A 23,183-nucleotide genomic window follows, 5' to 3' on the forward strand; every position below is an offset into this window, starting at 1 on the left:
TCTCTACTCTATTCCATTGGTTCATGTGCCTGTTTTGATGCTGGTATCATGTGATTGTTATTATTATGGCTCTGTAGTATAATTTGAAGTCAAATGATACTTCTAGCAGTATTCTTTTTACTTAGGATTGCTTTGGCCACCTGGGGTCTTTTGTGAGTCCATATGAAATTTAAGATTTTTTTCTATTTTTGTGAAGAATAGCATATGAAATTTCATTGGTATCACTTTAAATCTGTGGACTGTTTTTGATAGGGTGGCCATTTTCATAATAGAAATTATTTTGGATCTATGAACATGGCAGATCTTACCTTCTTTTAATATATTCTTCAATTTTTTTCTTCATGTTGTAAAGTTTTTATTATAGAGGTCTTTCAGTTAGTTAAATTTACCCCTAGGTGTTTTCCTGTCAATGGTATTCTTTTCCTGATTTCTTTCTCAGTATGTCTGCCACTGGTTTTTAAAAAGCTACTAATTTCTGTGTGGGTTAATTTTTCATCCTGCCACTTTGCTGAAAGTGGTTTTCAGTTATATGAGTAATGAAGCTTAAAGATCATTTTAAATCTATCAAACTATGAAAGTGTTTCCATTACTGTTTAAATTATTTAGAAACATGTACTGGATCAAGTCAACACAACTCTGGTTAAGATTAAGTCTGTGTTTGGTCTTTCTGGTTCTCCTGGCAATGTGGTGATCATGGTAGGAAATAGAAAAGTAGGAATAAAGTTCATTACTGTCTTGGATTTCTGTGCCTCCTCCTGGTGTGTCCACTTCTTTCACAGACTGGCCTCTGCTCTCTTCCCAGGAGCTTGTGAAAGAAGCAGCATGGCGTAAGCGCCCACGCTAAAGCTCACTACACATTAATGCTCCTCTTCCTTGGGGGTGTTTTTCTGTGGACAACAGAGCCACTAATCTCTCTGCCAGGGAAATAATAGGCACATACCTACATAGAAATGGTAATATAAAGAATAATTTTCTGTAAAACACTAATATCCGCAGCAAATGTCCACAACAGGCTATAACTACACATGAACCCAAAGAGCCCATCTAGATAGGTCTGATACCTTCTCCCTGAGAATTCTCCTGGCAGCAACGGTGACCAGAGAGTGTGGTTTTCTCATGCTACCACACCTCACACCCTCAATAGCCCAGTATGAACAGATCACGCTGCCCATTTTAAGACAGGAAAATATTTTGGGTTATGGTAAGTAACTTGCCCAAAATTTTGGAGTCCCTGACTCTAAAACCCAATTAACCTCATAAACGTAATTTTGGTCAAGAACTGAACAGAGGGCAAAGGAGGTTCGCTCCTTTTTGCATGCAGTTCCAAGCACAAGGTAAAAGTTGCTGAGAACCAGTAAAGAACTCTTAGCAAAGAATATTGCGTTAAAATTTGATGCATTATCAAATATTATAAACAATAAAGGCAATAGTGTCTGTCTTCAGATTACTGCATGTGGGTTATTTTGAGTCCTAGGAAACCTCTAGGTATGTAATTATTTTAAAAATCTTTTGCTCGAATGTATATATTTTCAGATAGAAAAAGAAAAGCTTTATAGAATTAGAAACAAGACTTTGCACAGGAGAAAAAGCAAGAGAATGTCTGTGGGGTTAGGAGCTGCGACCACACAGTGGAAATTAACACCTGAAATCCTGGCAGTCTGCACAGGACATGGGAGACTTTTTTCAGGTCCTTTCAAATTAATATTTAATTTATACTCACTCGTTCTTTTCTCAAAGCAAGACAAGATTTACTGTATCTTGTATAACATCCATTATTTCAAAGAATTATGTCTAGAGTAAGCTATCAAATATTCAGAAAGACAAACCCTGTTTGCACCAAAATGCAGCTGGTACTGTATGCGGGAAGAGCTGATGGGAGTGGGAGGACACAGTCCTCTCTTTAAGAATAGCAACAAATTTGCCTGCATGCCCCAAATACTGTGACTCCTTGCCCTTGACATCAGCTACACAGAGAATGGCAGGTGAGTAGATTAGGAAATGCTTTCTGTAGCCGCCATGCGTGCTTCTGTGCAGAAAGCACGCTGACTGGCTACAGGCGCTAAGTCTTCCATCTCTATGTACTGTTTCCAGATGTGCTAAGTGGCAGCTTATTCAGGTGTCAATAATGGAGAGAGACCTTGGCTACCCACAGTACAAAGAAAAACAGGGAAACCATTCTCCTGACATCAGATATTTATACAACAGTGTTCAAGATAAAGCTCACGGCTATTAATTATACTTCCCAAATCCTCAATAGTACAGTTCTGTGATACTTACATAATTATGTCAGAATAAAGTTTGTTTCAGTTCATGTCACAAAGACCACAGTTAAGGCAAGACAGGAACTGGAGAGAAGACCTACGACTTTATTGCAGTTCTCAGATTTGCCCAGAATACTTCCTGCTGAGCAGCATCTAAGGGCCACTCCAGGTAGGTCTTGGTATTCATTATCTTGCGCAGTTTGCAGAAGCGCTGGGGGATGGCTTTCTTCTCTATGGGCTCCAGCAAAACGAGGATGGTGGCGTCATTGTTCTCTTCGAAGAGCCTGAAGTGGGAGAAGTCCAGTTCGTATTTGCACCAATCGCTCCGCACAAAGTTCTCAGAAAGCACGAACACCGTTTTGTGGCTCTTTTCAATGGAATCAATGATGTTGTCAATGATCCACTTGCCAGGAACAAAGTCTCGCTTGTGGAGACACAGCTTGAAGGGCGGGTCACCGTTCTCCAGCCGCTGGACCATGAGGTGCTCCACCCAGTGGGAGTCCTGCTCGCTGTAAGAAACAAAGGCGTCATAGCAAACCTCCCTGCAAGGAGCCCTCTTGGGCTTCCTCTTGGCCTGAAGCCATGCCCACATCATCCGCAGGTACCACAGCCCATGGAAATGGTAGCACAGGCCGCCTATGAGCAGGATCATCAGGAGAAGGGCACAGCAGACACCAGACACCAGTGCAGCCTGGTGGCACTCCAAGACTGAGGGCCGGGCATCCTGGATTTTCTGGCCATGCAGGCGGGGCGGGGAGTCACACAAGTAGCTGTCTGGCCAGCCGACCAGGACCTGGGCCAGGGCTGGCCTCTGGCCCAGCGTGAAGGACAGAAATTCACAGGAGCAGATGAAGTGGTTGGCCCCTGCTTCCAGACTCTCCAGGTTGGGAAAAGAACTAAGCTGGTCTTCAGAGAAAGTGCTTATTGCGTTCTCGCTGATCTTCATGACCAGTAACACAGGGAGGAAGGAGGCATCTGGGAGAGTCTTCAGCTTATTTCTGGAAATATGGAGCTCTCGGAGCCAAGGCAAGAGCAAAGAAAATGAATTGAGATTGTTGTTACTAACATCCAACACTTCTAGTGTCGGAGGAATGCATGCTTTTATGGCCTGTATCCCTGTACTGGACAGGTTCAGGAAGCGCATCTTCTCCGGCCACTGACAAGTGTCAGGCATAAGACCAAAGCTGTTCCTGCTGATGTCAAGGGCTGTCAGGTTTTTCAGGGTCAGCAAAATCTCTCCAGTTCTTTCTATTGATCTCAAATGGTTCTGTCTCAAAATTAAGGTTTGTAGAGCAGGCCAGGCGCCCTCACAAGCTGAGTTTTTCAAATATTCTTCAACCATCAAATTTTCACTGAGGTCCAAGAATTCTAATGATTTTAAATTCTGAGAAAACAAACAAGGAACCAGAAAAACCTTACTGTTTTCTACCGTGATTCGCTTAACTTTCTGCAGGAGGGAATACACAGTATGTAGATCATAAAATAAGTAAAAGTTCGGGATGTGCAGCCTCCGGATTGTTAGCGTTTCCACTTTACCCAGCTCTCTCACGATGTCTGACTCTGGCGGGTCGAAATTGCCAATTCCATCGAGGGTGCAGTCATCAAATTCTACCTCGGACAGTTCTGAAATGTAAGGCAACAGTTTCAGAAATTCATTAAAGCTTTTGTCGGTGAGGCGTGCATTTCGGAATGCTAGCTTTTTCATCAGTGAAGTGCTTTCATTAGCAGACAGTTCTGAAAAGAGGAAGCTGGTCATGCTAGTCTCCCGCAGTTCCAAACATCTCACAGAACTCAGAATGTCTGCAAAAATCCCCAACAGGAAAGTAGATTCCCTCAGGTGGAGGGTCAGGTGATGGATGTTTTGAATCGCCTTTAGACTTTTGGGCTCATAATTCCGGAGACCTGATGCTTTAATTTCAAGTTCGTCGAGAGAAGTCAGCCCAAGAAAATCTATTCTCCTAAGCCCACTGAAGGCATCAGCACTTCCTACTCTGAGGGTTTGTAATTTTGTGAGGCTAGAAAACAGTGACGTTCCCCCCAGAGTCCTGTAAGGATTTCCCATTAAGTTTAAGTATTTCAAGGAGGAAAGGGGCCTGAACCAGGAGGAAGATAAGTTAGACAAGTGGTTATCAGACAAGTCCAAATGTTCAAGACTGCCCAGGGAGGAAAAGGCATCATCCTCAATGGTGTTGATTCCGCTGGACTCCAGTGTCAGAGCCCGGAGGCTCACACATGCCCGCAGGTCCTCATGGCCAATGTAGGTGATCTTGTTGTTAGAGAGGTCAAGGCTCTTCATGGCTGCTGTGAGTCCTGAAGGAATAGAGGTGAAAGACCTGGAGCGGCCATCACATTTGCCAGCAGTGTCACACGACAGAGGAACCTGAGCACAACAGCCTTCCTTGGAGAGGCCTGTCATGGCCAGCAAAGTCCAGAAGGTCCAAAGAGCAGGTATCATCTTCTGAGATTTGACCTTAAAACAAATAAAGCGCATATGAGTGAGTGTACCTAATGGCATGTCGTGATTTTCAGTCTTGTGTATATTCTCATTTCTCTCTCTCTTCCTTTCTTCCTTCCTTCCTTCCTTTCTTTCTCTTTCTATCTTTTTTTTCTCTCTCTCTCTTTATCACACACACACACACACACACATTGTACAAGAAATAACTTAGAGGCAAATTGCAATACATGACTGAGGATTAGAAATTAATTTTCTCAGATTGAGGATCCAAGATGATCACACACTGTGTCTGATCAGCAGCAGTGGCTGCACAGCAACCAACAGACTGGACTGCCCCAACACACCAGTGACTGTTTTCCAGGGGAGAGGAAACGCCGTGGTGAGAGAAACAGTCGGGACGGATCTCAGGTCACCCAGCTCCTCCCCAGAAAAGTTCCTGGGTCCTCGAAGGCGCTCAGTTGCCGACGCCTACCCACATGCCTGCACGGTGTTCACCATTTCAGACTGAACTGAGGCCTCAGAACACCAGAGACTGGGCCTCCCAGTCGAGAAGAAACCCCTAGGAGATGGAAACAATTAGATCTGACCTAAGCTCACCCAGCTAATCCACAGAAATGTCCCTGGGTTCCCTCAGCTCGGGGGCTTCGGGGTCTAGCCACATGCCTGACCGCTATGCTCACCAGCCAGTGAATACCTTCTGGGTACCAGGGCACACAGCTCCAACCTCAGGCCTCCCGATGCATGGGAACCACAGGAACAGCCCCAGATACTGCTGCAAAGCTCAACCTGTCTCCCTAGGGAGACTGACCAAATCTCTGGGCTTGCTGGCTCTTCAAGATGGCTGCGCCCAGCAAACAGTGTCTGAGCACAGTGTCTGGGCCACTGCAAATCATTTACCTCAGAGCAAGAAAGACAGTGGCAGGGCAGCTGTCTCCAGGTCTCTCTCAGGTGAAAGAAGAGCCCCAGGCTCCTGAGGAGTCCAATTAGCCCACAGGATCTTACACTTGAGCAGAGCCACAGCAATTCCCTGAGAACCACCCACCAGTTGGAAACCATACCTGCCAACAAGAGGGCTCCTGCAAGAACATCCAGCTTCCTGCCCATGGCTTCTCCTGTACCGAACCCTCACCCCCAGGACTCCAGGGGGCACCAGAAACTACCAGTCAATGCCAGAGACAACCGGGGGGGGGGTAAAGGCTAGCATAAAAACACAGTCAACAAAAGCCAAACCAATATGGTATCTTCAGAACCAAATTATCCTAAGACAAGCAGCCTGGATACCCTATCACAAGTGAAGCTCAAGAAAATGACCTGAAATCTATGCTTATAAAGATAACAGAGGAAACAAAATCTGTAAAGAAATAGAGGAAGATACACTCAAAAAGATTTTGACCTTTAGAGAGGAAATAATTAAATCACTGAAAAAAAAATATAGGAAATAATTAAATCACTGAAAGAAATAGAGGAAAGTTCAAAAAGGTGAAGGAACTGAATGAAAGGCAGGAAAATACAAACAAACAGGTGAAGGAAGTTAACAAAATGGTTCAAGATCTGAAAATGGAAACACTAAAGAAAACACAAACTGAAGAAATCCTGGAGAAGGGGAACTTAGGGAAGAAAACAGGAACTACAGAGGTAGGCATCTCCAATGGAATACAAGAGATGGAGGAAAGAATCTCAGGTGTAGAAGACACAAAGGAAGAAATTGATGCATCCATCAAAGAAAATGTGAAGAAAATCCCTGACACAAAACATCCAATAAATCGAGGACACCATGAAAAGATGAAATCTTAGAATAATAGGAATACAGGAAAAAGAAGATTCCTGTCTCCAAGGTGCAGAAAATAATTTCAACAAAATCATAGAAGAAAATTTCTCCTACTTAAAGAAACAGATGCCTATAAGCATACAAGAGACCTACAGAACATGTAATAGATTAGGCCAGAAAAGAAAATCCTCCTGCCGCATAATAATCAAAACGCTAAATGTACAGAACAACAACAAAAAAAAAATACTAAAAGCTTCAAGGAAAAGAGGCCACGTAACATATAAAAGCAAACCCATCAGAATCACACCTGACTTCTCAACAGAGACTATGAAAGCCAGAAGGGCCTGGGTTGATATCATGCAGACTGTAAGAGAACACTGATGTCAGCCCAGACTACTATACAAAACTTTCAGTCATCATAGATGGAGAAAACAAGATATTCCACAACAAAAAACAAATTTAAACAGTACCTTTCCACAAATCCATTCCTACAGAATATACTAGAAGGAAAAATCCAACCCAAGAAGACTAAATACATCCAGGAAATAAATAACTTCACTACAGCAAAACTAAAAGCAAACAAGTACATAAACACACTACCCCAACCAACATCAAAATAAAAGGAACTAACAGTCACTGGTCATTAATCTCTATCAACATAAGTGGACTCAACTCTCCCATAAAAAGGCACAGACTAACAGAATGGATGTGTAAACAGGAACCATCATTCTGCAGCATACAAGAAACACACCTCAGCCACAGAGATAAACATTACCTGAGAGTAAAGGGCTGAAAGAAGGTTTTCCAAGCAAATGGACCCAAGATGCAAGCAGGAGTAGACATTCCAATATCTAATATAATAGACTTTCAACCAAAATCAATCAAAAGAGATGAGGAAGGACACTTCATATTCATTAAAGGAAAATTCTACCAAGATGACATCTCAAATCTGAACATCTAAGCCCCAAATACAAAAGCATCCACATTTGTAAAAGAAAAATTAATAAAACTTAAACCACACATTATCCTCATACATTAATAGTGGGAGACTTTAACACCCCACTCTCATCAAAGGACAGATGAACAAAACAGAAGCTAAACCAAGAGATAATGACAGTAACATGTCATGAATCAAATGGACCTAACAGATATCTACAGAACTTTTCACCCAAACAAAAAAGAATATACTTCTCAGCGTCTGACAGAACCTTCCCCCAAATTGACCATATAGTAGGCCACAAAGCAAGCCTCAACAGATACAAGAAGATTGAAATAAATCCTTGTATCCTATCAGACCATGATGGACTAAAGCTGGACCTCAACAACAACAGAAATAGCAAAAAGCCTACACACACATGGAAACTGAAGAACTCTCTACTCAATAACAACTGTGTCAGGTAAGAAATAAAGAAAGAAATTAAGGACTTCCTAAAATTCAGTGAAATGAAGGCACAACATACTAAAACGTGTGGGACACAAAAGAGCATCGATAAGAGAAAAGCTTGTAGCACTAAGTACCTTCATAAAGACATTGGACACATCCCATACAGGAGGAGGAGGAGGAGGAGGAAGAAGAGGAGGAGGAGGAGGAAGAAAGAAGAAGAAGAAGACACACCCAAGAGGAGTAGACAGCTGGAAATAATCAAACTCAGAGCTGAAATCAATAAATTAGAAACAAAGAGAACAATTCAAAGAAACAATGAAACCAAGACCTGGTTCTTTGAGAAAATCAGCAAGATAAACTCTTAACCAAACTAACTAAATGGCACAGAGACACTATCCAAATCAACAAAATCAGAAATGAAAAGGGGGATATAACTACAGACACTGAGGAAATCCAAAAAATAATTAGGTCTTACTTCAAAAGCCTATATGCCACAAAATATGAAAATCTAAATAAAATGGACAATTTTCTTCACAGATTCTACTTACCAAAGCTGAATCAAGATCAGGTAAACAAATTAAATAGTCTTATATCCCCTAAGGAAATAGAAGCAGTCATCAAAAGTCTCCCAACCAACAAAAGCCCAGGGCCAGATGGTTTCAGTGCAGAATTCCACCAGACCTTCAAAGAAAAGCTAATACCAATACTCCTCTAACTGTTCCACAGACTAGAAACATAAGGAACATTACCGAACTCATTCTATGAGGCCACAGTCACCTTGATACCTAAACCACACAAAGGCCCAAGAAAGAAAGAGAACTTCAAACCAATCTCTTTTATGAACATTCACACAAAAATACTCAATAAAATACTAGCAAACCAAATCCAAGATCACATCAAAGATAACATCCTCCATGACCAAATAGGCTTTATCCCGGGCATGCAGGGGTGGTTCAATATACGGAAATCCATCAATGTAATCCAACTATAACAAACTGAAGGAAAAAATAAATACATGATCACCTCCTTAGATACTGAAAAAAACATTTGACAAAATCTCACACTCATTCATATTTAAAGTTTTGGAGAGATCAAGGCACATATCTAAACATAGTAAAGGCAATATACAGCAAGCCTATAGCCAATATCAAGCCTATGAAGAGAGGAGACAGGATGGGAGCCTACCATACATGTCCTCTGAAAGACTCCACCCGCTGGGGATTGATGCAGATGCTGAGACTCAGCCAAACTTTGGGCAGAGCACAGAGAGTCTTATGGAAGAGTGGGAGAATAGAAAGATCCAGAGTGGACAGGAGCTCCATAAGAAGACCAACAGAGCCAACAAATCTGGGCCCATGGGAGCCCACAGAGACTAATGTACCAACCAAGGACTATGCATGAAGAGGACCTAGAACCCCTGCACAGAGGTAGCTGATAGGCAGGTCAGTCTCAATGGGGGTGCCCTAGTAAGAGGAGTAGGGGCTGTCTCTGACATGGACTCCATTGTCTGCTCTTTAATCACTTCCTCCTCCTGGTGTGTGTATAGGGGTTCATTGCCAGGCCACAGAGGAAGAAGATACAAGCAGTCTTAATGAGACTTGATAGGCTGGGGTCAGATGGTAGGGGAGGAGGGCTACCCCTTTCTGAAAAATAGAACAGGGGAAGAGGGGGGAAGAGGGAGGGAGAATAGGGACAGAAGGAGACGAGGGAGGGGGCTACAATAGGGATGTAAATTAAATAAATTATTAAAATTTTTAAATTAAAATTAATTTTCTGATACATACAATGGCACTAGCAGATTCTGTCTGCCAATGAAGAAAGTTTAAACAACCATATGAGAGAAAAAAACAGTGGCCAATATAAATGTGGGTTGGAAAACAAACTGTTGAGGGTTGGTCTGGTGCTGTGTGTACAAATGCTAATTTCTGTGCCCTAAGATCTGGCTGCAGTTCCAACAAGTGCATCCTCACATCTGCCAAGTGATGTTGCATAAACTTTTTCCCAATCATCTCTAATGGGTTACTAAAATTGCTGACAGCCAGTTACCGGGCAGAATAGAGGTAGGCGGAACTTCGTTCCCAGGCTGGGTTTTCAGCTAGGGACCATGAGACTGAGAGAAGCAGGGAGAGAAAGAGATAAGGAGAGCAGATATGGCCTGAGGGAGCAGATCCAGCCTAGACAGGGTGGCTTAGCGGCAAGTGACTTAGGGGATGCAGCAGGGAAGAGCCAGGTTAGCTTCAGGGAATTATTTTAACCCGCAGATAGTGTCCTTAAGGCTTATCTAAATAAACCGGTCGGTCTCTGTCCCAATTCCTGGGAAACTAGCCAGGCCATTGAAGAGCCCTCTAGAGTTTAATATATATTCAGCAACAATAAAGAAATGCATGGAGGAATGAACAAGTAGTTGAAGAAATGTAGTAGATATGGCCACATGGGTTCTAGTCACTGGCTCCTCTAACACCCAAGGAAGCATGTCTCCTCCTCGGCTCGTGACTGCACAGGACTAAACCATCTCTCTCACTGGGCACACACACCAAGGGATGGTCCAGAAACAGCCTATTTTCTGACCAAAAGAAAAGTCTCACACCCACTGACTCTGCTTCGCTCCTACTGTGGGCAGACAGAGGGACGTTTGGAGCCCTAGGCAGAGGGAATGAGTGGTCTGCTGAGCGGGGGACATTCGGGCCATCAGAGCCTTCTCTTTCTGCAGAGCTAAGTCCAGACAGGTGTGTCCAATCCCAGGTGGGCAACTTAGATGAATGGGAGGCAATGAGGCAGTGTGCTTCACTTTGCCAAAGCACTTGCACGGAAGAGTCCACACGCTCCTTCCAGGGCCTTCTGGGCCCTATAACCTGTAGCCGTGCTATGCAACCACATGCTATTGTCATGTCTGTTCAGCGAAGTCACACAACAATTTTCCAAAATACTCTTTACACTTATTTACTGGTGGGGCATATGTGTGCCACAACACAAGCGTGGAAGTCAGAGAACAATGTGAGGAAGCCAGTTCTTTCTTTCTACCACTCGGGTTCTGGAAATTGAACTCCCGTCATCGGGCCTGGTGGCAAGCGCCACTTTACTGTATACGAACGGGTGCAAGAGTGCTTTGCCTGGATCTATCCCCGTGCACTGTGTGTGCACAGTACCCTCGGAAGCCAAAAGGAGGCATGTGGTCCCTACAGTCATGTGGGTGTTGGGAACTGAACCCAGGCCCTCTTCAGGAGCAGCAAGTGTTCTTTACTGCTGATCCACCTCTCCACCCCACCCCCAACAGTTTTCTTTTGATAACTGGTTGTGCATTTTCCCTTTTGATGTTTAGTGTTCTTAAGAAATGGAACTTGGAAAACAGGATCAGATGAATGGGGAGGAGGTCCCCCCCATCAGTGGACTTGGAAAGGGGCAGGGAGATGAGGGAGGAAGGGAGGGACTGGGAGGGAATGAGGGATCGGGACACGGAGTTAATAAAATGTAACTGATAAAAAAATAAAGTAATAAAAAAAAGAGAAAAAAAAAAAGAAATGGAACTTGGACTGGAGAGATGCCTCAGCAGTTAAGAGCACTTTCTGTTCTTCTAGAGGTCCTGAGTTCAATTCCCAGCAACCACATAGTGGCTCACAAAAATCTATAATGGGATCTGATGCCCTCTTCTGGCATGCAGGTGTGCATGCAGTCAGAGCACTCATATACCCAAAATAAACAATTTTTTTAAAAGAAGGAAGGAACGAGAGAAAGAAAGAGAGAGAGAGAGAGAGAGAGGAAGGAAGGAAGGAAGGAAGGAAGGAAGGAAGGAAGGAGAAATGGATGTCTTGGAATTGGCTGGTGACAGGCTGGGCTGTAGCTCATCAGTAGAGTCCTTTGCTAGCGTGCACAGAAGCCTTTGTTTGACCCCAGCACTGATAAACAGGGCATAGTGGTGCACACCTCTGCCCCCAGCACTCCAGAGGTGGAGGCAGGAGTTCAAAATCAACCACAGCCACATGGTGAGTTCAAGGCCAGCCATCTCAAAAAGATAAACAAGCAGATAATATTTAGTTATAGTTAAGTCTTCTCTGACACCATTAACCTAATCATTTAAACCAAGTCCCTCTTATTCAATACTATTAATATTTGGAGGCTTCCAATCATTGCATTGTGAACTTTCTTATTTTTTTCCTCCTATTTTATGTGCCCTCTCTTAACTTGCCTTCTTTAAACTCGAGGGTGATTATTCATTGGGCACTTATCCAGTTAAATGTTAATTTACTTATAAATTCAGAAGTACAAAAAAATTAACTGGTAGCTTAGAAACTTCTAAAACATTGTCAACATCTGGCAATTTTTGAAAAAATTGATTGAAAGTTTAAGGTGCAAATGTCCTTTGCTTGGAACAGAAACTTCGAATACGGAGAAACACCACATTTTCCAAGTCATGATGTTCGCTCTTCCCTTTGGGAGAGGGTCTCTCCCTCATTTGCTCTTTGCTAAAGAGTTGGTAGTGTAGGCAAGACCAAGACCATTCCAGCAAGCTGAGCTTCTTACACCCAAAATAATGTCTCCCTTTTGAAAGCAGAAGAGCCTTTTCCTGACATCTAAAATGTAAACCCGGGGTTCTCATTTATGGAAGTGCAAGGGTGTTAAGGGAACCCTTGAAGAGCCCGTATTCAAAGAACTCCACCCACTCTGTATGCCCGCGGTTTCGGTCAGTTGTTTTCTGTCCAGAGCCGCGGCTCGGCTCGGATGCTCCAGGGATGAAGGAAAGCTGAGAAGTGAAGACCCAACACGCAGAAGCAAGATCCCAGTTAGAAGAGAATCGCCTGCACCTCCTCGCGCGACCTCTCTTCCACTCCTAGCTCGCTGCAACTGCTCACAGCTTCCTGGTCCGAAACGGTGATTGCGGACACACCCCCTGCAAGCGAACGCCTCTACTCACTGTCTGGCCCCGGGCTCCGAGCCCGGGGACCGGAGAGAGCTGGGCTGGAGAGCAGCCCTTTCCGAGAAAGCGGGGGCCACTCCTGACGCGACCCCGGGGCCAGGGAGGCTGCCACGACGCGGGTCGCACGGCCGCGGGCGGGCTCCGCAGTGGCAGCAGCTCTGCCGGCGCCCCTCTGCCCTCTGGGTGTCCTACCTGGGAGACCTCCAGCCGCTCCCGCGACCTCTGGCTCTCCGGGTCCGGCCCGCGAGGGCAGGGAGGTGCGGAAAGGCCATGCCCCGAGCCCAGCGCCCGAACTTCCCGTCGCCAGCACCGCCCACCGAGGCAAGCGCCGCCCACGGGGTTCTTGCACGGGGCGCCCCGCGCGGCGCCAGGGGTTGGCAGTAGCTGCAGGGCAGGGAAAACAGAACTGAGAGGTCGGAGGCTCCGTGTGGGATTTCCCCAAGTGCCCGAGACTGGGCTGTCAAAGCGAAAGCTGCGACCCAGCGCGCATTTCCGCTGAGGTGAGCATCCTTCTGCAAGGGTTCCCGCAGGAAGAAGAGACTCTAAGGTGACACACCCTCCCTTTGGATTTTGGATATTGGAGTTCTCCCGCTGGGAGAAGTCAGGGCTTGCAAACCAGGGCCAGTCACAGGAAGGTTTTGTCAGATCACCGGGAGGGAATTCCTGGAGGCCTGGACCATGGTGGCTGAATGACCGGGGGTACCACGCCTTGACCCAAGACTGCCTACTTACGGATTCTTCTTTCCATATCTACACTTAGCCTGCGACAGGGTGCTGTACTTAGAACGGACGTGCGTGCACCTCTTTATCTTCCTGATGTGGTCACACTGCTGTCAACTCCTAATCACTTAAGTAGCTTATCTTTCTCTCCATCCTCAAGAGCGGCAACTTGTCCCTCTTTTCAACACCTTGTCTCCCGTCAGTTTACCTCCGGCATCCGTTTCTGCTCAACATCTGTCAAGAGAGTCTGCTAGAGACCACCCAGACCTGCGCCGCAGCAGTTCACCAGGATGTGAACGGAGAAGAACAGCCCAGATTCCCCCCTTCTCCCACCTCAGCAGTGGACTGGTGCGCTGCGCCGCTTCCCGTCCTCCCTCCCATGGGAGGAAGATTCCGGGCTTTGAAGCTACTTCCTTTTCTCTATCTCATGTCTGCATCTCAAAGTGATTCTAAAAAAAAATGGTGGATCGGTGTGCTTCCTGTCAGAGATGTGGCTCCATCTTCCTCAGCGAGGAATAGCTGTAAGGGGAACCCCCCTACTTAAAAACAAATTAATAAACTGGCCTTTGTGCCTGTGATTACATTTGACCTTAGGGAAGTGAGATCACACACACACACACACACACACACACACACACACACACACTGCTCTGTAACCAGAAATAGTTGAGATTTGAAGCCAGATTCCCCCCCTTTTTTTGTCTTTTTGTTATTCTTTCTTTCCTTCCTTCCTTCCTTCCTTTCTTTCTTTCTTTCTTTTCTTTCTTTCTTTCTTTCTTTCTTTCTTTTTCAGAGCTGAGGACTGAACCAGGGCCTTGAGCTTGCTAGACAAGTGTTCTACCACTGAGCTAAATCAGAAATAGTTCAGATTTCCCCCTTAAACCCACCATCTCTTTCCTCCTTGTGGCTTGTCCTCCCCATAGGCTCTATAACGGTGGTTCTCAATCTTCCTATGAGACCCTTTAATATAGTTCCTCATGTGTGCTGACCCCCAACCATAAGTTACTTTTGTTACTACTTCATAACTGTAATGTTGTTATGAGTCATGATGTAAATATCTAATAGGCAAAATATCTGATATGTGACCCCAGGTTGAGATAATGCTCTATAGAGAAATTGCTCCTCTCTCTCTCTCTCTCTCTCTCTCTCTCTCTCCCTCTCCCCCACTCCCCTCACCTTCCCCGGTCACATCCTTGAACCTGCTGAAACAAACTCAAAACAAGAGAGAAGCAGATTTCCTCACATACACAGTGCCTGGGGGCTATCCAAGACAAGGTGACTCCAGGAAGGGCCAATGTGCTTTACAAACCTCTTCATGTGGGAGTTTGCTGTTTCAGGAGGATTTGCTTCTGGGGAAGAGAATGCAGCCAGGGACTAGACCACTGGACTCCAATACAGTCTGGCTTTTCAATCTCTTCGCCTATGAGTTTAGTCTTTAAAAGAGTCAGGGGCAATGATGTTCCGCCTGGCCCATCCAGGGGTGGTGAAGATAAGACTCAGAGAAAGCCACATCTGCATTTGTTGTCACAAAAGCTGTAAGTTTGGATTCCCAAGCGGCTTCTTGCAGAGTATCCTTTTCTGAACCTAGCCCTTCAGAAATCAGTGAAACTCGATCCACATGTGCTAATAGGAACTTGAGAGTGAAATTCTCTGCTCTGCGGAGTCTGGTCCTGTACGTTCACCGTGTCGATGTCCTGGGCGATTCAGGCTCTGCAGCCGCTGCCTTCCTTCCTTTCAGCTTACTTTCCTGAGCACTAGGAACTGTTCTTTTTGTGCTGACTTCTCCAATTGGCCTTGCTAGGTAAACTGAGGTCCTTTCTTTGTAACTCTAAAAGCAAAGATGAGTAAAAGCCATTGATCTCTGCCTGGTGCGGGCGCTCACGCTTATAATCCTATGACTTGAGAGGCCAAAGAAGGAGGATTGCAGGGAACACTGGAGCAACTTGGGCTGTGTGCGATGCTGTCCTGAAAAGCAAACAAGCAGACGAACAAAGCCATTGACTTAGCCACAGATTCCCAGCAGTAACATTTGTGCACAAGGTAGGCAATCCTACAGTGCTGGTGGGCATGGTTATTAACTGCTCTGGTAGGTGCCAATCACCAAGAAAACACACCTCAGGTGTATCTCTGAGGCCCTTTCCAGAGAGAACGACACGTGGGACAAATAACTGAGGAGAAAAGACCTGCCCCGATGGGAACAGCACCAACCGGCAGGTGAAGACCCAGATGCAACCGAAGAGGAGGAGAAGGCCAGGCAGGACATGTGAGCATGCCCATTGCTGCTTACATCTCCCAGGGACTTCAGACTCCAGCTCTTCAGCGTCCTTTCCCGACACTGGGACTCCAGGCCTGCAGCCTCGTCCTGAGGCTGCCTCGCTGTTTTTCCCTTTCTGCAGCTTCTACCATCTAGGACTGAGTGACCCCTAGCTTCTGTGCTTCTCCCGAATGCAGATGGCCAACTGGGACTGTCCAGCCTCCAATCCCCTTGCAATTGTGTGAGAATTCTGCTGGCCCTGTTTCCTGGACAATCCTACTTGACTTGACTCAGAGAGTGGCTCTAGAGTCAGTGCAAAGGCGAAGTTCTTTCCCTGGCTTTGCAGTGTCTGGGCCGGGGTCTTTAATTTGGTTAGATCTGGCATTGCTTGAGTCTCTCTGCTGCTAGAGAGAGCATGAAAGTCTGTGGGGTGGGCTGCTTAGAGAGTACACGGGGTACCTATGTTCGCCACTTGGGAGCCGAGGAACCCAGTGACACTACACCAGATCGTTCCGGAAATGTCTGGAAAACCGAGGGATAAACACAGCGCGTTGGCTGGTTGCCCCTGGCATTGCTGGACAAAGTTAACAGAGGAAAAGAACGTGTTCAAGGTGTCCAGGTCTAGCTAGAGGTGCATAAACAGCCTAAGTGTCTAAGTGTGCCGCAAACTCCTCCCCCGCCCCCCACCACCCCACCCCCACCCCGCCCATCCCCCACCCCCCACCCCATCCATCCCCCACCACCCCCCACCCCCCCCACCACCACCCCACCACCACCCCACCCATCCCCACCCCACCCCGCTGCAGCCACAGGGCGGAGCTGCTGAGAACCAGAGAAAGCTTTGGAGTCAGGACCAAGCAGCAAGCAACTAAACAGTCCTCAAATTCATCCTGGGAGTGTTCCCCAGTGCTAGAGTTTATAATTAATAGATACTCTAACTTAGCATTGGCAGAATACCCATAATATTTCTCTGACGTGTAGAGCGAGAAGCTGCGGGGTGGGAAAGGCCAGACCAGACTGCCAGTAACTGTTTTCCAGGGGGACGGGTACCAAATTCCCAGTGTAATCTTGATCAAAGGTCTTCCGATCCGATCAAGGCTTGTAATGAACACTGGTCCTTTACACTGATGTCTCACACTGACTGGACTGCGTGTGCAGGAGGCCCGCTCCGGGATGAGAAATAAATCCAACTAAACTTCAAGGGCCTTCCACCATAGCAGACGGTCCAGGAAACCAGCCTGCGAGGCACGGCAGGAGGCCTTCTGAGTCAGGGCACCCGGGCTCTCCCACGGCCAGACCACCATAGCTGGGCCGTTTGGGAGGAAGCACCCTCCTCACCTGGTGAGGGACCCGCCAGGCTGGGAAGGTGGAAATGTTCGAGGAGGGCTGACACAGCAGGTCTAGAACCGACTGAGGCTGCTGTGCCACGCCGCTCCGTCGGAGTTCCGCAGCTGGCAGACCATGAGGACCTGTACCCAAGAGGACCCCCGCTTGCTGTAAGAAAAAATAGTCCTCGTAAACATTCTTACCCAGGGCGCTCCCGGGCTTCCTCTTCCTGAAGCCACACCCAGCTTCTGTAGCCCCACAAGCTCCTTGGGGGTGGGGGAGGTTGTTTGTTTGTTTGTTTGTTTGTTTGTTTTAAGAGCATCCGACAGAGTCTTAAGCATGCATCTCAGAATTTGAGTCGAGCTGAGTGAAAGCCGGTACCACAAGTGGGAAATCCTGCGCTAGCTGTGGCTGGATGGTGGGTGCTCCGCTCTGCGCTGATCGCCAAAGAGCTGATGGGAAAGGGTCCGGCAGGGCGTAGGAGGGAGCCAGAGGACAGAATGCTGGAGCTCCGCTCAGCTCCCCTTGACGTTCATCTGGGGCCCCAGACCCTGCCGGGGTTAGGGTGAAGGGTCTCCTCCTCAGCAGAGCCTCGCTAGGAATGTCCTGGGGCTGTGCCCAGAGGTGAGTTTGCTATGTGCTTCTACAGAGTCGGCAATGAACGTCAACCACCATCCTACACTCCTTCCCGCCACAGGTCAGTGCTCAGTAAAGAAAACAAGTGCCGCTGTGCAGAGATGAAGGGGAGCCAGGGCTTCTAAACCAAGCCACATCTCCAGAGCTTGCCAGAGCCTGGCATCTCTTCGAAGAGAGTGCTTCACTTTTCAACCATCAAAGCTGCACCACTATCCCAAGCCTAACTTTAAATGTGTCAGAAATAAACTCTCCAGTAGGTCTTGACACTTTCAGCTGTGAGGTTCCATAGATCCCACTGCCCTCCTCTTGTCCTGCAACCCTGGAAAATCCTCCACAGCCATGCTCTGCTGTGTAGCAGCTTCTGTTAGGCCTGGGCTGAGCCTGCTGAGTTCCAGTCACCCTGGTCTTCCTCCAGACACTGATTTACATGCACTGCCATTCTATTATCTCAGGCTGTCTCACTGCCTCAGGCTGTCCCACTGCCTCAGACTGTCCCACTGCCCCAGGCTGTCCCACTGCCCTAGGCTGTCTCACTATAGGTCTTCACTGAGTCGATAGTAAAGTTTTCTTCTGTTTCCTTTCGTCTCATAGACCTGAGGCAGGTCTACGTGTGCTTTCGGCCTCTGGGTTCATCTCTGGCGTTCAGAAACATCTGTCTTAACTCAGACGCAGGGTGTAAAGAAATCCTGTTGGACTTCGGTTGTTGTTGCTTTGCTTTGGTTTGAGTTCTGGTATTGGGGACTGAACTGAGGACTCCACATGTGCTCTACCACTGAGTTAAAACCCCAGCACCAATGTTTTTATTTTTCCTTGTTTAGAGAACTTATATCTCAGAAATATAAAGTTTAACAGAGTAGAAAAATACAGAGAAAGAAGGAAGGAGTGAGAGAAGGAAGAGAGGGAAAGAGGTAGAGTATAGGATGGGGAAGAAAAGCATGGGAGAGGGAGGGTACTAGAGAAGAGTAGGGGAGAGAGAAGTAGGGAAGAGAAGTGAGGGGGAGAAGAAGGGAGAGAGGAGGGGAGGGAGGGAGACAGAGACAGAGACAGTACGACCCTGAGTTTCTTGTACTAGAAGGACCAGTACCTAGATGATGAAAAGGTGAGCTTCTTTAGGTTGGAACCAAATACAGAAGACTCCCAAAGACAAGGCAAATAGTTCTCATTCATTATATGAAATCTTTAGGCCATTAAAAAAAAAAAAGAGGGGGTTCCAGATACACACACTTCTGCGGAGTGTGCCTGAATGGAAATGCCCAGGGCATGAGTTTTGTTCTCTTGTGTGGAAGTATGCTAGCCTCTGGTGCAGCCGGCATCCGTGTAGCACTCCCTGAGTCATGCTTGCCTCCCCTTTCAGAGCTTCCACCCAGCACTGACCTAATGAGGGTGGACACCTGAGACTGCTGTTGACAGACATGGGCACAGGGGAGAGAAGCTGAACAGTGAGTGGTCTCTTGACCTAACCATCTCACTAGCCTGGTGACTCAGCCACTGCCCCCCTTTCAAGAGGACCCAGAAAAATCTGATTAGTATCATTTCACTACCTGTCCTAACACCAAGCAGAAAAATACAAAAAGAAGGCAGAGTTTTTATCACATTCTTTGTTCTCTGAAGCATCTTAGAATATACTGAAGTATCTCAAGGGCCAATAACGGCTAAACCCAACCACATGGTACAGGAATACAACAAGGATTGCCAACCTTCATGCAGCTGGGAAAGATGAGTCACTTAGAAAAACAAGCCCAGTGGCTCCTTACGTGACTGCTGCCTTGCTCAGGTTTAGTTTCTAGTTACTGAGGGTAACTAGAGTCCAGTGTCCACCAGTCAGAGTCACAGACAAGTCATCACCGACTACTGGGCCAGTCTTACTGAGCAACTAAGAAGGAATTTCCCAAGTTATGTAAATGTAATAGCTTTGCTACATGTATGTCTCTCAAAGTCTAGGAAAGTGTTGTTCCTCTGAGAAATTCATAGATAGTAGTATTTGGCCCAAAAAAGTTTTTAGATTTATAATTAGCAGTTGAATATTTTATGTTAAGGGACCCATGGATTTTAAATTTTTTATTTATTTACTTATTCACTAATTGAGGCCATCTCTCTCCTCTCCTCCCAGTCTCTCTCTTTCTCCCTCTTTTCTCATCTCCCTCCTGTATTTCTCAGAAAAGGGGAGCCCCCCCATACCAACCCACCCCAGCTCATCAGTTGCCTGTGGCCTGGCAAGGCAGCCCCACCATGTAAAAGTGATCATAAAGCAGGCAACAGAGTTCATATCAGAGACAGCCCAGCTCCCCTTACTAAGTAGCCCACATGAAGCCTGAGCTGCCCTTCAGCTACATCTGTGAAGGGGGCCAAGATCCAATCCATGTATGGTCCTTGATTGGTGCTTTAGTCTTCACAGGCCTCCACAGACCCTGGCTAGTTGGCCCTGTTGGTCTCCTTGTGGAGCTCCTGTCACCTTCAGGTCCTTCTATCCTTCCTCCTACTTTTCCACAAGACTACCTATACTTCACCCAATGGCTGTGAGTCTCAGCATCTGTTTCAATCCACTGCACGGTGGAGCCTCTCAGAGGACAGCTATGCTAGGTTCCCATCTGCAAGCAGAGCAGAGTATTAATAGTGCCAGTGGTTGGCTCTCTCCCATGAGGTGGGTCTTGGGTTGGGCCAGGCATTGGTTGGACATTCCCTCAATCTCTGCTCTATCTTTATCCCTGCACATATTGTATACAGGGTAAATGTTGGGTCAAAGTTTTTGTGGGTGGGTTGGTGTTCCTCTCCCTCCACTAGGAGTCCTGTGTAATTGGAGAGTGTCCTCTTCAGTCTCCGTGACCCCTGTTACTAGGAGTCTCAGCTACAGTCACCCCCATATCCACCCAGCACCCTACCCTGTCTCAGGTCTCCAGCTTGTCACAGAGATGCCCCTGCCCACATCTTTCTTTTTTTCTTTTTTTTTTTTTTCTGTGCTGAACCAGGGCCTCGTGCACATTAGACAAACGCTAACACTCAGCTACATATTTGCTCTAGATATTTGTTTTTTAATGTATTTATAGTTTTATAATTTCATACACAGATATATAATATTCCATGAGACTTTTTAAGGATTTGTTGCATCTAAGGGTTTTTGGCCAATTGGAGTAAAATTCAGACTTATAACTCCAATTTTAAAATGTATGCATATCTGTAGAGCCCAGAACTATAGCTACAACTAACTGCAGGTCAAAAATGTACTTTTTACTTACAGAGGATTTCAAAAAGCAAACCTTGAATTGCCGCATACCAGCCACTGCGCCAACTGCACATGAAAGAGAGGACCTGTGGGCACACTCTGCCATAGCCTGCCAGGGCTCCGGGAACTCTGAATCTCTGCAGCGCTCGCCCTGGCGCCCAACCCTTCAGCACATTTTCAGGGCCCACTCGTGTGCAGCCGCCTGCCACAGGCATGGGTCCTGCTTCCACTAGTTCGACCTACCTCGCACTAAAAAAGAATCAGAGAAGTGTGTCCACACTGAGCATGTGCAGACCTTTCCTTGTCTATACTCCATAAATGGTATTCAAAACTTCACCCAGTGTTTGCACTGCGTGGGGGTTGCCAGCAATCTGGAGTTCTGCAGCATGCAGGACGTATGCAGTGTCTACCTGCGTAGACCAGGCATATTTAGATAAGAAGTTCTGGAATCCATCCCCTGTGGACTGTGAGAGACACATAGTTCATTATATTTTGCAGGGTTTTTTTTTTCCTTTTGTAGAAGCATATGTTGAAATGTTTGTATCTTTTCCTATAGAGAAGCTGGAGAGATGGCTCAGAGGTTAAGAGCATTGCCTGTTCTTCCAAAGGTCCTGAGTTCAATTCCCATCAACCACATGGTGGCTCACAACCATCTAAAATGATATCTAATCCACTTGGACTTTAGTTTCATTCAGGGTGATAAATATGGATCTATTTGTATTTTTCTACATGTAGACATCCAGTTAAACCAGCACCATTTGTTGAAGATGCTATCTTTTTTCCATTGTATGGTTTTGGCTTCTTTGTCAAAAATCAAGTGTCTGTAGGCATGTGGGTTTATTTCTGGGTCTTCAGTTTGATTTCATTGATCCACCATTCTGTTTCTGTGCCAGTACCATGCAGTTTTTATTACTGTACCATTCTGTTTCTGTGCCAGTACCATGCAGTTTTTATTACTGTTGCTCTATATTACAGCTTGAGATCAGGGATAGAGATACCTCCTAAAGATCTTTTATCATACAAGATTGTTTAAGCTATTCTGGGGTTTTTTATTTTTCCATATGAAATTGAGAAATGTTCTTTCAAGGTCTGTAAAGAATTATGTCGGTATTTTGACATACTAAAATCTATTATCCTAAAGAAGCTAAACAACATGGACGACCTTAGGGAAGATGCTCAATCCTCATTCAGAAGGACAAACAGGACAGACATCAGAAGTGGGAGAAGACAGGGAGCAGGACAGGAGTCTTCCACAGAGAGCCTCTGAAAGACTCTACCCAGCAAAATCTGGGCCCAGGGGGCCTGCAGAGACTGATGAAGGACCATGCATGGAGAGGAACTAGACCCCCTGCTCAGATGTAGCCCATGGGCAGCTCAGTCTCCATGGGGATTCCTAGTAAGGAGAGCAGGAGCACCTGTCGTGAATTTGGTTGCCTGCTCTTTGATCCCCTAGCAGGGTGGCCCTACTAGGCTACAGAGAAAGAGGATCCAGGCAGTCCTGATGAGACCTGATAGGCTAGGGTCAGATAGAAGGGAAGGAGGACCTCCCCCATCAGTGGACTAGGGGAGGGGCATAGGGGGAGAAGAGGGAGGGAGAGTGGTCCCCGGAGGAGATAAGGGAGGAAACTAGAGCTGGGATACAAAGTGAATACATTGTAATAAATAGTAACAATAATAATAATTTTAAACTAAATAAAATTATATCTGGTACCTCTTCTGGCATGCCTGCATACATGCAGGCAGAATACTGTATACATAATTAATAGGTAAATTTTTAAAATTTTTTACAGGAAATTAAAATTCACTATATTTATAATTTTTTAGTTAAACCTAAGAACTCAGAAAAAAAGTTTTAATTCAAGTAACTGAAATGCATTTAAAGAATTTGTCCCGTAGTACACATATAAATGAAGTTTAAAAGGCTTAGAAGGTTCTTCTAGGTGGGACTGGCTTTTGCAAGCAGGAGGATTTCAAGTTGTAGATTGCAGGTCTGAAAACATCATTGTACCCTGTCAAGAACAACCGTATTGATCCTGGCAATTGCCACTAGATTCTGTTTCTGATGAAGGTATAAAAAGTCTGACTGTGGGGTGGGTTGGTAGGGGGTCTCCCTTTTTCTGAGGAGTGGGGGGATAGGGGAAGAGGGAAGAAGGATGGGACCAGGAGGAGAGGAGAGAGGGAGCTACAGTCAGGATGTAAAAGGAATTTAAAAAGTCTGACTGCTATCAATAAAACTGTCACAGCCTC

The 23,183-nt window shown here is 46.0% G+C and overlaps 1 protein-coding gene across 3 annotated transcripts; it reads right to left on the bottom strand.

Moving 5' to 3' along the window:
- Positions 1-2,175: 2,175 nt before the first annotated feature.
- Positions 2,176-13,086, bottom strand: Tlr2 (toll like receptor 2). Of its 3 annotated transcripts, XM_021628471.2 has the most exons (3): positions 12,973-13,062; positions 12,527-12,753; positions 2,176-4,731 (listed from the first exon to the last, which is right to left on the bottom strand). In XM_021628471.2, exon 3 carries the CDS (start codon positions 4,714-4,716, stop codon positions 2,359-2,361), a length of 2,358 nt encoding a protein of 785 aa, XP_021484146.1. In that variant the 5' UTR covers positions 4,717-4,731; positions 12,527-12,753; positions 12,973-13,062; the 3' UTR covers positions 2,176-2,358. The 3 variants fall into 3 exon arrangements, with proteins under 3 accessions (XP_021484146.1, XP_021484145.1, XP_021484147.1); XM_021628470.2 differs by lacking the exon at positions 12,527-12,753 and having other exon boundaries at positions 12,973-13,086; XM_021628472.2 differs by lacking the exons at positions 12,527-12,753; positions 12,973-13,062 and adding an exon at positions 12,778-12,918.
- Positions 13,087-23,183: the final 10,097 nt, after the last annotated feature.

The sequence above is a fragment of the Meriones unguiculatus genome, chromosome 2, assembly GCF_030254825.1.
Source record: "Meriones unguiculatus strain TT.TT164.6M chromosome 2, Bangor_MerUng_6.1, whole genome shotgun sequence".
In the NCBI taxonomy this organism is placed as follows: domain Eukaryota; kingdom Metazoa; phylum Chordata; class Mammalia; order Rodentia; family Muridae; genus Meriones; species Meriones unguiculatus.